This window comes from Trichomycterus rosablanca, chromosome 10 (genome assembly GCF_030014385.1).
Source record: "Trichomycterus rosablanca isolate fTriRos1 chromosome 10, fTriRos1.hap1, whole genome shotgun sequence".
Lineage (NCBI taxonomy): Eukaryota > Metazoa > Chordata > Actinopteri > Siluriformes > Trichomycteridae > Trichomycterus > Trichomycterus rosablanca.
Window position 1 is genome coordinate 12,365,139 of NC_085997.1, and position 15,521 is coordinate 12,380,659.

A 15,521-nucleotide genomic window follows, 5' to 3' on the forward strand; every position below is an offset into this window, starting at 1 on the left:
ATGAGACATCCTGAGGGTAAAAAAGTGGAGAGAGAAAAAGATATGTACCTTAGGGAAGAAGCTCAGAAAGAGGGAGGGTTAGAGACGACGGGTAGGAGCGTGTGTGAGTGTGTGAGACATTTACTCCCCTAACTACTAGGAGGCAAACACACTTTACTGTTTCGATAAAAAAGAGACATATAGTTAGTTTGTCTGTATTTTATTTGAAATTAAAATTTAATACCACATAGTTTTCCTCTAAGACCTGTGCAGGCTATATTTTTGGCCCCTTAGCGGGAGTCCTATGTACTGATCAATAGACATTTCCACCCACACATACCTCATGGATTTGTACCTTGTTGGATATCTACTGTGCGTGTGGTTGTCCAGCTCGCGAGTGCTTGGAGGCTATCCCATTTGGTGGTGAGTAGCTACAGTCTCTACTTTCCTACATCACTTTCTCCAGCAGCATTGGGCCAACACTGGTCAACGATCATTTTACACAGAAAAGAAAATGTATGAACACTTTCAGTTGACTGCGTGGAAAAAAATGTTCTCAGCTCAGTCCAAAGAATCTTAACCTCAGTCTCTAGTGAAACGGAAAAGGCTAGCTTGTAGTTTTCTGCTTGCTTGCCTTTTCTCGTGTCTTTTTGCCTTAATGTTAAAGTTTCAGGACAGAACCAGACAAAACATTTGGGTAATAAAAGTATTAGTGTGACAGTTCAGTAAGAGTTTAACGTTCAGACTTAAAGTTAAAATAAGATGACTTACATGATTGTCTTAGCATGTGGTTTTAGCTTTGTTGCCGTTTTGGAAGTGTAAAGTAGTGTCACTTCATAATTCTTTTTAACGTATGAATCTATCCATGTTAGATCGTTTTAGCTTTGTACATTTGGAGTAAAAACTGTAAAATTGAACTTTGAAATTGTAAATGATTTGAGCGTCTGAGCATGTTACATGAGCATGTTATGTATTTAAAGGGTTACTGATGTGCACTGTTTGTTGGTATAAATCAAACAGATGGAGTCATGCAGATCTGTCATGCACATTTTTTTATTTGTCCTTTAATTTATGCACGTTGTTAGATCCATCACTGTATTAGGGCAAATCTGTCCTACATCTGTCATTTAATTACTGCACATTTTTAGACCTATCACTGAATTTGTACACATTTTTAGATCTGTCAAATAATCTTTGAAATTTTTTTAGACGTCACTGGATTTGAACACATTTTTAGATTTGTCAATACAATTTCGATCTATAATTTGATCTAAAAGACCTTTTTTTAGATCCCTAAATGGTTTCATACTCACTGTGAGAGCCGTCACTGGATCTTAGTACATTATCAAAAGCGCCACAAAATTTATTACATTTGTAGACAGTAAATGTGGGCAGATTTTCACTATATATTTTTTTACATTCTTTGATGTTACTAAACTTTCCACAATTGTGCAGAAGTGATACTGCACAATTATATATTACAAACCATACATTAACCTATTTAATATTTATTTAAACATATAAGTATACATATAGTATAACATATATAACACAAAAAATACTATAGGTTGTTCTCTTTCTTTTTCGTTTAGGCATTACAAAAAGTCCACCAGCTTCTTACACATGTCAGAATGAATGTTACCTACTGGTCTGTGTATGCTGAGCCCATGGGACTTTTCTTGCTTTCATTTTTGTTTTTTTAGTAAACTATTTGCATGGGTTTATGACTAAAGCCTGACTGGCACCCAATACAACACTTGTCAGGATTAATGAGCCCTAGCAGTAGCAGTTAGCATGTGATCTCAGCTCCTGTTGTATTCCAAACCACCAGCATCTTCTGGTTACATTTACAGTGCAAGCGCTGACACACACACACACATACACACACACACACACACACACACACACACACACCGCAGGCCACAGTGTTGGAGTGGTCACAGAAGCATGGGTTTACACTGGCACTAGCGATCTGAGCCAATATTCTGTGACAAGGCACTGTGTGTGTGTGTGTGTGTGTGTGTGTGTGTGCGTGCATGAATGACCTGCAGCTGTTCCCTCCTAAACCAACTAATATAACAGTGTAGTTTTCACCAGCCGAGCTAACAATGTATGTCCTTTTTGATTTGGGTGACGCATCTGAAGTGGAGGCTAAGAGAAATGAGAGAGAGAGATGAAAAGGGCTACATGGCTTCAGGTGAGTGAGCAGGTGCTGGAGAGAGAAGGTTCAAGGAAGGTTTGAGCTCTTCTCCAGCTGTTTGCCCTAAGAAGTACAGAGGACAAAGTGTGAAGGATATCAGTGATGGGATGTTAGGTTTTACCCTGCCTTATCTCACAGAAAAGTTTTAGGGTTTTGTAAAACACAGTGAAAAGAATAATTTATGATTTGTTCTTTCTCTTGAATCTTGATTAAACTTATAAATGTAGAAAGATTTTTAATGTTTCACTGATCAACTTGAGTGTATTTTGTAAATATAAACACATTTAGAATTTGATGCCTGCAACACACTCTATTCTTGCTTGATACAAGACTTCAACATATGCAAGTCATACATTACATAGGCATTGATTGCCCCCCCCCCCACAATAACACAATAAAAGATGTTGGATTTTGCACCTTTCACTGATGACAGTCAGTCAGTGGCTAAAAGAACACAATGTCAATTTTTCCCCAAAACAAGCTTAACCATGGACTCATCTGACCACTGCACACATTTCCACTGTCTCCAGATCATCAGGGATGAGACTGGGCTCAGAAAACCTCATATACTTGATGTACGGCTTTCTCTTTGTGTAAAAGTGTTTCAGGTTGCATTTACTGATGCAATGCTTTTCTGAAGTCCTCTTGAGTCCATGCCCATATATCACAGTAACATGATGTAAAACACAGTAAATCTCATGCAGTTATGTCTGAGAGCTCAAAGGTACCACACATTCAACACGGTTTTCCGCTGTACAATACACAGACTGAGATCTCTCCGAACTCCTCTAATCTTTTCACTAGATTGTGAATAGTAGGTGGTGAAAGATTAAACTATTTGCAATCTTGCATTGAGAAATGTTCTTTTTGAAGTTATTAGCAATTCTCTCCTAAAGCCTTGCCCTCATCATCACTTATAAAGACTTATAAAGACTCACCTGTTATTAATTCAGCTGTTTATTGTGGAACGGTGTAATCTGAATATTTTATAAACTTTTCACTTTTATATATGTCCCATCTTTTTTGGCGTGTGTCAGGCATTACATTCTTAATGTGTTTCTATTTACAAAATACAATAAGGTGAAAACATTGGAAATGTTTTCGTTCTATCTTTGTTATTTAAAAAAGATTCAAAAGGTTGAACAAATCACTTATTATTCCTCTTTAATTTTTTTGTTCGTTTGTTTTATTGCCATCTTGCTCATTATGAGATTTGGACCCAGATTAAAGCTGATTTAAGAAATAGTTCTGTTGTTAAGCGCTCTGTAAATACATTTAAATTTAAAATCCTTAAATAATTACTTTATTGCTCACAATTTGATTAAAATTATTTATTATTATTTTACTTATTGCTGTGGTAACATCATCCTAAACATATCATTCCAATTTGTGAGGGAAATGTGACTGCATTTAATCATCTTTACAAATGAGGTCAAAAGAAAATCACTACATGTATCTTAAACTACACCAAACCCATACCTTAACTATTTCTAAATTTGTCTGAATTTTAAATCTCATCTGAATTTGAATTATGGTGCAGTATAGGTTTTAAAACCAGTCTGTAAAAGTATTTGAATAAGTTTCCATCAAAAGAGAAGAGATATATATATCTGAATGATATAAAATCAGTTTTACCAGTTACATACAGTGATGTGTATTTTTATTAGATTTATACATTTACTGAAACTTTTTTATACATTTGTCATACAACACCTGATTAATAGTCCATTATTATTTAGACCAAAAAGGACTAAACTATGCAAGAAGTCTGAAAAATTACTATTCTGTTCATGAATACTATTTATATTGTGGATTTTAAAACTCTAATTTCTTTAAAAACTATTATAAAAATATAATTACAATTTTGTAATTTTAAAATAAAAGCATATACTAAGTAAAAAATAGAGGGGAAATGCTTGATCAACTGAATAAAAAGCATAGACTAATTTAAATATTAATACTATTTTTAATATTACATTTTAATTATTAATAACTGCATAGTAATGTATTCATTAATAAAATCTTTAATCCCCTAAAGTACTACACTATGCTTACACAACGGGTGATTTGTCCTTTATATGGTCATTATTTAAGACAGTAAACAATACACTATATGTATCACTACATTTTGGGCTGGGTTTTTAATTACAACATGCCCATAAAACCATGGTGTCACACTATAAAATGTTTACATTTATTCAAAGTAGAATCTTTTCAGAATTAACACCAATACTTTTGACAATTTTTGATTTAAAAAAATAATTGCAACAGTATATTTTAATGTTAATTTACCTACAGTGACACCTGACATTAAGAAATGTGCATCCTGATGATAATATATTGTAATATTGATAAATGCCTTGACACAATATATGTATCATAAAAGCATCTTTTTAATTATATGAACCATATTTTGTTTAATTTTATTTGTATAGTACATTTAACAATACACATTCACAGTCATAAAGCGGCTTTACAGGGATTTGCGTCAGGCAGAAAAACAGAAACTTTTAGAAGAACTGTTTTGTGAATAACATATTTATCATATTAAAATAAAACAAATGTAATTAACTGCAGCAGCTTGTATAGGAATGATAAATTAATTCATGCCAAACATAATCAAAAATTACACAACCAAATAAATCTTAAACAGCAGCAACGTAAAGTAGTTGTTGGTATTTCAAGTATTTTAAATCTCCACAACGAAACCTTATTGTTTAAAACAATAAATACTGTAAATATAGGTGTGAGCTGTCCTAACAAAAGGTTTGAATGTTTTAGTGCAATTATTTATTATATGTCATTATGACTACACCCCAAAATTAATTACATGAATTTATTTTGATTTATTCTTTGCAACCCTGAGAACTGCTGTTACAAAATATTCCTCCTTCTTATTGCAGATCCCTCCGTCTTATTGCATTTGTCAGTAAGAGAGGTGAACTAAAGGTGACTTAATTGTCTAAGTTACCTACTGAAGCTTTAATACTCTATATAATTGTTAAGAATATATCTATAAGAATTTAGCTCATTGTGGATCTGAGTGTCATATAAAAAATAATAAGCCATTGTCAGTCACAATTGTCAGGATTTACAGACTAACAAATGTCTTTACATTTTAAATGATTATAGTGACATTTGTGACCTATTAACACCAAACTGTTAAAAACTATATGATCTACCTAGTCATCATACGTGTTTTCGTTAATACAAAACTTAAAGCAAGCCTCTGGGTTCATTTTAAGCCAATAGCAGTTTTGATTATTTTTGTACCAGACTTTGCTTAATTCATCTGATCATGCACACTCTGTATACAGCTTATCTGTATCTAAAGGGCACTGTTGAACCCTGTCAGTTTGGCTGGCTTTGTTTGTTTGCATATGTATTACAGATGATGAGTGAGCGCTCACGCTGGGCCTCAGGTAAGCAAAATGCCTTTAAAATACCAGACACACAGAAACGTTTGTGTCTTGTTGCACTATAATATCATATAATTACTGTACATTTTGATTTTTCAATTTTCCTCTTCTTGGTTGTGGAAATGATGGCTTTTAATTTTCTTGAATTAGAATTTTAGTGGGTTTTATTGTTGTACATGAAAAATGCACCACAGACTTGTGTTTAAATAGCTTTAAAAACATTTTTCTAGGCATTTTATTTTAATTCCACCAACCTTTATCTTGATCTACATTAACTTATTATTGAACAGTTACTAAAACAAAATGAGGAAGCTGACAGCAAACAATGCAGATGAGGCTTGGCTTGCAAGTGTCTAAATTTAAATTGGTTTACTGCTATTAAATTCACAAATGCACGACATAGAAACATATAAATAGTTTTAAAATTGCAGTTGCTTTTATATTGAAAGGCATAGAACATGGAAAGCTTTCCTTAACAATGAAAGGACAATAAACAAAATTTTAAATGTTTCTTTTTATTTTGTGGGTTCAGATTCAACTGGTCTGTACATTATTAATTTGATACTAATATTATTTATTAAATGCTGGATAAAGAAAGTTCTTGTGAGCAGGAGTCATAGAGCAGGAAGAGATGTAGAAGATTCCAGAAGTCACCAGTTCCCTATATAAAATTAGTTCAAGAGAAAGGTGGAGGTGAGAAACCCACCATTATTGCCACCCCTGCTTGTGAAAATGACACAGTAAATGTTGACCTGCTGTGAATTCTGCCCTGCCCATGCCCCCTGCAATATCAAGTGTTTTTAATCTGTCCTTAAAAGACTGTAGGTTTAAATTTAGCTGGTCGTTAAGGCATTATTTTTCTGCTGTTGTTAAGAAATGTACATAAATACTTAACCAAGCGCCACAGTGTATTATATAAATAATTTCGAAAATTGCATCTACTTTTGGGAAGATAAAATATACTAGAAGCCTTTCTTTGGGTACAAAAGAAAAAAAAAAAAAAAAGGGGTAAAAAAAATAAAAAATAAAAAAAAATTCCCCAGCAAAAGTTGCAATTTTTCTTTTATGTGGGAAAGACAGAGTGAATGAGATAGCCCCGAGGAACCCGTGGGGATTCTGACCTGCTCCTACCGGCTTGAATAGAACTTTAGGACCCATCTCTAAGTTTCAGGAATGTCATTATCCACCCGACACCCCCTGCACGACGGCCAGTAGGAGCACTTTAATGATACTTAGTGCGGGAAAATCCTCCGTTTGCAATTCAGTGTGAAAAGGATCAAGGATGTCCAGGCATCCGCCCAGCCACTTAAGAGAGACAGGCTGAATGCAAACACGTAGGCTGCAAGAAAGAATGTTATTCTCCCGACTTAGAGGTTCGATATCAATAATAGGGGGTTATGGAAAGTGGCGCACTCACATGGAGAGAGTGAAAAGCACGGCGGGGTAAAGCACAGAGGAAGAGAGCTGCTTATCTATGCTTTGTTGACCGATAAAAGCGAAGAGATTAATATTTGCACATATTAGCTCTGCATCCCACAGGGCACAGGTTTCACAATGAAACACGATATAATACAATGCAATGCATTTTCCAATGTATTAAAGGTATCCTCCTGTGTTGTTCATCCTAATCTTCCGCATCTGAAGTTATCAGTGATTATCACAACAACTTAAATACATATACTCTTGATACATCTTGATGCAAGTGAGAACCTGTGTGCTTAAATCTCATTATAAGGAATGCATTTTGGATTTTAAATGTACAGATTTGAAATGTATGATTTCTAAATTTTATGAGGTAAATATCTTTAACACTGAATTAAAAATAATTTACATTTATTCATTAATTTTTACTCCCGCTCCATATCTGGTCAGGTTTGCACTGTATCCAGAGTCAACCAATACACACTGGACAAGGCACCATTTTTTTAGATAACATCACACACTTTCTAACTTCTGTGTGTTTTAAGAAGGTGAAAGAAAACCCAGAAAAATCCCACACTGACACAGGGACAGACAATGACAGTGACCACAGACAATGTTTGATTTATGTCCATGCAAGTTTTTTCTAGGTACTCTAGTTTTCTCCCATATGCCAAGATGTTAGTGAGTAAGTAAATAATAATGTTCCTGGGTGGTGCTGGTCACACTACGACCCTGACTAGGATTAAGTGGTTAATGAAAATGCATTAAAAAATACATTAAAGATTATTTATTAGGTAAGATAAAAAGATATATGATAATGAACAGAAGTAAGGCCATGTTAGATTTCAAGAAATCAATGTATGATTTCTTATTTTTTGTTTGTTTTTAATCACCGTTGTGGCAAGCCTGGTTCCACCAGGAAACATTGAGTGTACAGCAGGAATACCCTGAACAGGGCGCCAATTCTTCGCAGGACTTCGGGCATCCCTCTTCTCAGATTTAGTTAATCATGTCTGTGTAGTCACACTGTGGTCTGCTGCACCACCCGAGCGCCCTGGAAATGTTTTACATCTTTAAAATTTTGTACAATCTACATGTACAATTTACATGTAAATACAAAACTAAGGGTGTTTTGAATATAAAAATGTGACAGTAAAAAGACTTGTAACACATCTTGTTTGCAGACAACTTTTTTAGATAACCTTATAAATCATGTGCATTTATATGAAATGGTTTACAGCTTTACTACCTATACAGCTGCTACAATAATTAGATTACTTCCTGACTCATGTGGACCCAGAGCGTTCTCATTATAAGATTTAGTAGCGATGTTACACAAAAACCTGTGGGATGGCAGCGTGTTTGGCTGTAATTTGTGTACAATTAATTTTACATTCTGACATCCATTCAAGTGCAGTGATGAGAAAACAATATTTTAGATTTGTCAAAATTACACCAGATATTTGGTGTAAATCTTTATAGCCTGTAATAAGCTACTATGTATTCAAATGTTTTTAATGAAGCTGCATATAGACTTATTGTAATTACTGCACTTAGCTTTCTATTCTTATTCTTGACATTAAAGCAAATCAGAAAGTAACATACAACAAATCAAAGCAGCGGTTTCTTACTACGGTAATTACTCTTACAGCAGGAATCACACTACCAGTTGGAAACAGGGTCAAATGTCTATACATACAGACATGAGTGGCTATATCTGAGAAGGAAAAGAGATGCCCCCCAATGGATTGGCTTCCTGTCCATAATGTGTGTTACTGCATTGCCCCACCATGACCCTGACCAGGATAAAGTGCTGTTATAACATGATTTTTTTTAAACAAACTGCAGTGTCAGTCTGATAATGCTTATATATGAAAACTCTAAATTAGATTAGTGTCAGTGTAAATCTAGTAGTTGTTTTTAGAATATAACTTCCTTGCAATATGATAACTGAAGTTCATACAGATGCTTATCAGGTTTGCAGATAGTAGATTACTCTCTCAGATCTGCAATGAAAGATCAATTTGTAGTGGCTTTGCTGGTTATACAGTATCACAAAGAGGAAAACAATGCAGAACAATTATAGGCTTGATAGATGCAGACAAGAATATCATGCATATACTAATTCTGACAGACAGACTGACCACTGATGCACAATAGGTCAGTAAGAGTAAGAAGGTCCACTGCCACAGACACTACAATGAAGGAGTGATGACTAAGAAAGTACACCTGCACTCTGTGCATCATCCAGCCTTCACAGGTTATCTTACAGGTCATCCTCACACAGGCACACATGCACGCACACACACCCAGATACAAGAACTAAGTACGCGGGTGAGACACAAGTGGACATAAGTAAGTGTGCATGAAGGAAACAGAAGAGGTCAAGAACAACAAAACCAACTAAAAGCAAAATGAGAGAGAGGAGAGGTAAAAGCAGTTAATAGAGAGAATCACTGCCAGAAAACAGGTAGTAATGGTTTCTTAAACTTGTGGCTGCAAGCAGGAGGATGAGGTTGGCTCACTTGTCTCTTCAGCATATTTTTTCCAGTGTATGAATGGAACTTTTGATTGAGGTGAGGAAACGACCAGTTGCTCAACACAACAATTTAAGTGCTAAGAATGTGGTATTTGAATGGTTGCATCTCGTGCTTACTTAGGGGCAGTGGAAGCTCAGTGGTTAGAGCTCAAGGCTATCAATTGGAAGACTGTGGGTTTGAATCCCAGTTCTGTCAAGCAGGTGCTGTTGGGCCCTTGAGCAAGGCTGTTAACCCTCCTGGTTCTAAGAGTGCTGTATAATAACTGACTATGTGTTCTAACCCCAGCTTTTAAACCATAATTCAAATTGTACACATGTACATTGATATAACACGTTGTATTTTTTTCTAATTATTCAATCTTTTTCTTCTTTTAGTTGTACTCATTAGGTGTCACCAGAGCAGATCATTCGTCTCCATTTTTCTTATTATTCGATCATTATCTTTCATAAATGCTCCCTCCTGATCAGAGTTGTGGTGGTGCCCAGAAGTGCTGAGCAAATAGTTACAATACATGCTGGGATAGCCACTTGCGCAGCACCACACATTGACCCATTTATTTAAATTTCACACTTAAAGGCAATTTAAAGTCACCAAGCTACCTTCTGTAAGATTTTGCCAGGTGATAGGAAACTGGACTTTGCACATACATCTAAGTTTAGATTCAGGACCCTGTTTCAATAATTTATTCACATTACACATGTACATAGTGACCACAGTGAGCAAGTGGTAAATATCTGTCTAGCACATTGTTGTCAAATCTTTTACTTGTACAATGTAAATGTTCTATTAAGTGAATGGAAAATGAGAACAGACTTTTACCACATACTTTCCAAAATCCACGCTTGTTTAGTAAAATAATCCACTTTACTACTGTAATAACTTACAGTATTTATTAGTTAATTATTCAACCTTCAGGAGAGAGAGACCTTTTTGGCTGTGTCCGAAATCACATCCTGTAAACTAAATAATGTGGGTCCATACAACTTCTAGTGGAGAAACGTAACATTTTACATTTGCTACACCTTACTTACTTTATTTGCATTTGTAAATAAAGTATCTATCTATCTATCTATCTATCTATCTATCTATCTATCTATCTATCTATCTATCTATCTATCTATCTATCTATCTTTCTATCTATCTATCTATCTATCTATCTATCTATCTATCTATCTATCTATCTATCTATCTATCTAATCTATCTACACTGATCAGCCATAACATTAAAACCACCCCATTGTTTCTACACTCACTGTCCATTTTATCAGCTCAACTTACCATATAGAAGCACTTTGTAGTTCTACAATTACTGACTGTAGTCCATCTGTTTCTCTACATACTTTTATAGCCTGCTTTCACTCTGTTCTTCAATGGTCAGGACCCCCACAGGACCACTACAGAGCAGGTATTATTTGGGTGTTGGATTATTCTCAGCACTGCAGTGACACTGACATGGTAGTGATGTGTTAGTGTTTGTTGTGCTGGTATGAGTGGATAAGAAACAGCAGCACTGCTGGAGTTTTTAAACACCTCACCATTACTGGTGGATTGAGAATAGTCCACCAACCAAAAATCTTCAGCCACTGATGAAGATCTAGAAGATGACCAACTCAAACAGCAGCAATAGATGAGCGATCATCTCTGACTTTACATCTACAAGGTGGACCAACTAGGTAGAAGTGTCTAATAGAGTGGACAGTGAGTGGACACGGTATTTAAAAACTCCATCAGCGCTGCTCCACTCATCCACTCATACCAGCACAACACACACACACGTCATTGTCACTGCAGTGCTGAAAATGATCCCACCTAAATAATAGCTTAGGTGGTAATAATATTTAGTCTGTTGTGGTATAAATTGTGGTGGTCCTGTGGGGGGCCTGACCATTGAAGAACAGGGTAAAAGCAGGTCTAAAAAAGTACATAGAGAAACAGATGGACTACAGTCAGTAATTGTAGAACTACGATGTACTTCTATATGGTAAGAGGAGCTGATAAAATGGACAGTGAGTGTAAAAACAAGGAGGTGGTTTTAATGTTATGGCTGATTGGTCTATCTGTCTATCTATCTATCTATCTATCTATCTATCTATCTATCTATCTATCTATCTATCTATCTATCCATCTATCTATCTATCTATCTATCTATCTATCTATCTATCCATCTATCCATCTATCTATCTATCTATCTATCTATCTATCTATCCATCTATCCATCTATCCATCTATCCATCTATCTATCTATCTATCTATCCATCTATCCATCTATCCATCTATCTATCTATCTATCTACCTATCTATCTATCTATCTATCTATCTATCTATATATCTATCTATCTATCTATCTATCAGTAGTGTGGCATTTGGGATGCAGCCAGTTTAAATCTCTGTTGTTGCTTTGAACTCTGCCTTGTAAGCAAAATGGCTTGCAAAATTAAGATGAATCATTAATTAAAACATTTCATCAGCTCTGTGTGACTAGTACATGCAGCTGAAAAGCATAAACAGAGGTGACATTTGCACTTTTTTATCGCCCAGTTATTTAGTCTGTTGTCTTAACTACACATTGCTTTGGGAATGTGTATATTAATCTGAATGCAGGAACATTACCAAGATGCAGTTTAAAATTGTTGTTGTCAAGGCTTTGTGTATACAAATGTATTTTTACTGTTTGTGTCTATGTAAACTGTGTAAAACATGATGTGACATTCTTAACAAATCAAATACATATGTCTTTCTTTTAACAGAAGCTGTCATTTTTAGATCAATCAGAACTGTTCAAGTCAGAAACTGATCAGCTCAAATTAAAAGCATGTGTCTGTTCAGTCCGCAGCCGTTTGTGAGGCTTGTATGAGTGCTAATAGCCTGACACATTCAGCACTTAGCAGTTTGTGCAGGCAGGCAGCAGGCAGGCAGTGGTTCACTGTTTTGACTGGAGGGGATCCCCGTCCCGGTAGCTCGCTTTGAGTCTCCGCCGAGTACAGGGGAGGGGGGAGGATGGTTTAGCAGGAAGGCAGAAGGAACAGGTTTGAACATTTTTCAGAAGTTCTGTCATTTTTTATCTGATCAGCCTTGAGCACTTGGAAAGCAAATCAAAAGTGTGGCGAGGAAAAAACACAACTAAATACCAAAGAGCATGAAAGTCTTACTCTGGAGCTCAACTGGCATCTGTAAGCCACATAGCACATCTAAATGCCCAGCTCACATACTAACTAAGTCAAATACTATTTCCCTTACTTATTTACTTACCTCATACAGACAACATACACTGCTAAAGCTACTATAAAAAACAAACTAGCATCTCAAATTTTCTTAACATTAAGCTAAAATACTGCAGTATTCTGAACATTTTTCAGAATTATAAAAACATTGTTTTTATAACCAACCAACAGCGATAGACAAGTTGTCAGAGCATTATCAACTTCTTAAAGCACTGTGAGCAAACTATTATGTTAAGTTTTTAGAACATTAAGCAACATTTTCAGCCCATAGAACCATTACTAAATTACATTTTAATTATAGAGACAGTCTAAAAATCAGGGCGGCACGGTGCCTTGGTGGGTAGCACTGTCGCCTCACAGCAAGAAGGTCCTGGGTTCGATCGCCAGGTGGGGCGATCCAGGTCCTTTCTGTGTGGAGTCTGCATGTTCTCCCCGTGTCTGCGTGGGTTTACTCCAGGTGCTCCGGTTTCCTCCCACAGTCCAAAGACATGCAAGTGAGGTGAATTGGAGATACTAAATTGTCCATGACTGTGTTCAATGTAACATTGTGAACTGATGAATCTTGTGTAATGAGTAACTACCGTTTCTCGCCATGAATGTAACCAAAGTGTAAAACATGACGTTAAAATCCTAATAAACATAATAAACAAACAGTCTAAAAATATTACACCATTATTGCATCATGTCTGGAACACTGAGCAAGTATTTAGGAACATAGAACTAATAAAGCATCCCAACTACATTATTACATTATTGTAAACATTTTCTATAACCTTGACAAATGTCTTTATAGCATCACAGCTAAAATGTCCAAACCTGCAAAACACATTACTGGATACAGTTCTGCTAATCTGCTTTGCTTACCTGGGTCTAAAAGACTAAGAATAAAGTTATAAAAAAGTGCAAATGAGGAAAAGTTTTCTTAAAGTCTGGGTATGCTGTGGTCGCCGGATTGATTTCCCCAATGCGTAATAGATCTGGATAATAAGCTAAGTTTAGTGCTACATGTTAAAAATAATCATCATTCATTAACATGTGCCTTTGTAAAAACACAGTAGACTGCCTTGTCTCTCTAATTGCTTTTTTGCATCAAGAAAAATCTTGCCATCGGCAGTATGTGAACATACTCGTGGAATAAATTACAGCCGTGCATGCCTTTTAACACTGAAAGTCATCTTGCATTACTGAGAGACAGCGCACTCCCTGACTCCTAATTAGAAGGAGCCAAACAATGAGCCTCAATTATGTTAAAACCAAAGCGAGGCTTGTTGCATTAGTATTTATGGTGCACTGTGCAGAAATATATGTGTAGGTGTGTAATTTCTGCAGTAGTAAGCTGTAGCATAGAATGCCTATATACTTTTTGTAGCATGGCGAACCAGAGGAGTGCCGATGAGTGCAAGTAGCAACAGAACAACCTCCCCCTCAATGCTCACCCTTCCTAACAACACACCACCCTACTTTCCATGAAGCTTCAAACAGTGCCTGGGGAGAAATACGAAAAGAAGAGAGAGAGAAATGGATGTGACAGACTGCTTCTCTCTCTAATCCCTCTCATCTCTTTTCTGTTTCTCTTCTCTCTCACTCTGGGCCTCTTCTTGGTCATGCAGCCTAGGGCAAACATGCTCTCCTCACTTTAACAGACTTAAAGGTGTGTTATTGCTTAAAACTGTGCTCTTCTGCTTTAACCTCTCATCTTGAAACAGCAGTGGCAGGGGAGATGAAGCTCTTGAGTTGGAATCTTAATGGTGCTATCAACCTGGCCAGGTGTCCAATGCGCACGACTGTCTGTATCTCAGAGAAGGAGGTTGTACTGGCCTTTTGATTGGAAGGTTGAGGGTTTATGCCACAACACCTCCAAGTTGCCATGGCTGAGCAAGGTTTTTAACCTTTAGTTGTTTCAGTTGAGCTCTATGTCAGCTGTAAAACAGAAAGGTTTTTGTGCCTTGTTTACAATTATAGAGACATTAGTAAGTGTAAGAAAGCTTAGTTTGTATTCAGATATAAAGTGGTGGTAGTCGTTTTTTGAAGATGGTAGGAGACAAAGCTGTTTATTCAACCACCTGGATGCTGGTACAGAGAAGAGCCTTGATGCTCATCCTTCCCAAGTTCTGAGTGGTGAATAAAGAAAATTAGGGTGTGATAAATGGTTTAAGGTAGGTTGAGGCTCGTCCATTTTTGGCTTTGTAGGCAAGCATCATTGTTTTAAACTGAACATGGGCAGCTACAGGAAGCCAGTGATGTGAGCGCCAAAGTGGAGTGATGTTACAGTGCTTGTGTTGATTAAAACCAAGAATGTGGCTGTGTTTTTAATCAGTTGCAGAGGTCTGATGTGGATATGTTGTTTTATGAGGGAGTTGCAATAGTCCAGCCTCAAAATAACAAGAGACTTGGCAACAATCAGATTGGGTTCCATAAAGAGGAATGGCCTAATTTTTTGATCCAACGTGATCAGGTCAGATTAGCAACATGAACCAAGAAGGATTGATGAGTCATTAAGAGAAATGACTAGATTAGAGCATGGAGACAGATCTTCAGGAACGTGTATCATCTCAGTCATATTTGCTGAATGAATTCAGCATTGAGTCACGTGTCATTCTGTGTCATTCCGCATTGCAATTTTGGCCAGCAGAGGGGGCACGGAGGCACAGATGATTAATATATCAGTTTCTCCTAATTGATATTCACCTGTGCCTTGTAAGAATTAATTTAGTTTGGAAGTTTATCTGTATATCATGTT

General features: G+C 36.2%; 1 protein-coding gene across 1 annotated transcript in view; it reads left to right on the plus strand.

Moving 5' to 3' along the window:
• The first annotated feature begins 322 nt into the window (after positions 1-322).
• wnt3 (wingless-type MMTV integration site family, member 3) overlaps positions 323-15,521 on the plus strand; it is a 40,576-nt gene continuing 25,377 nt past the window's right edge. Inside the window, exon 1 of the mRNA XM_063003601.1 lies at positions 323-402. Coding sequence (XP_062859671.1) covers positions 323-402 — 80 coding nt within the window. The remainder of the gene's footprint in view (positions 403-15,521) is intronic.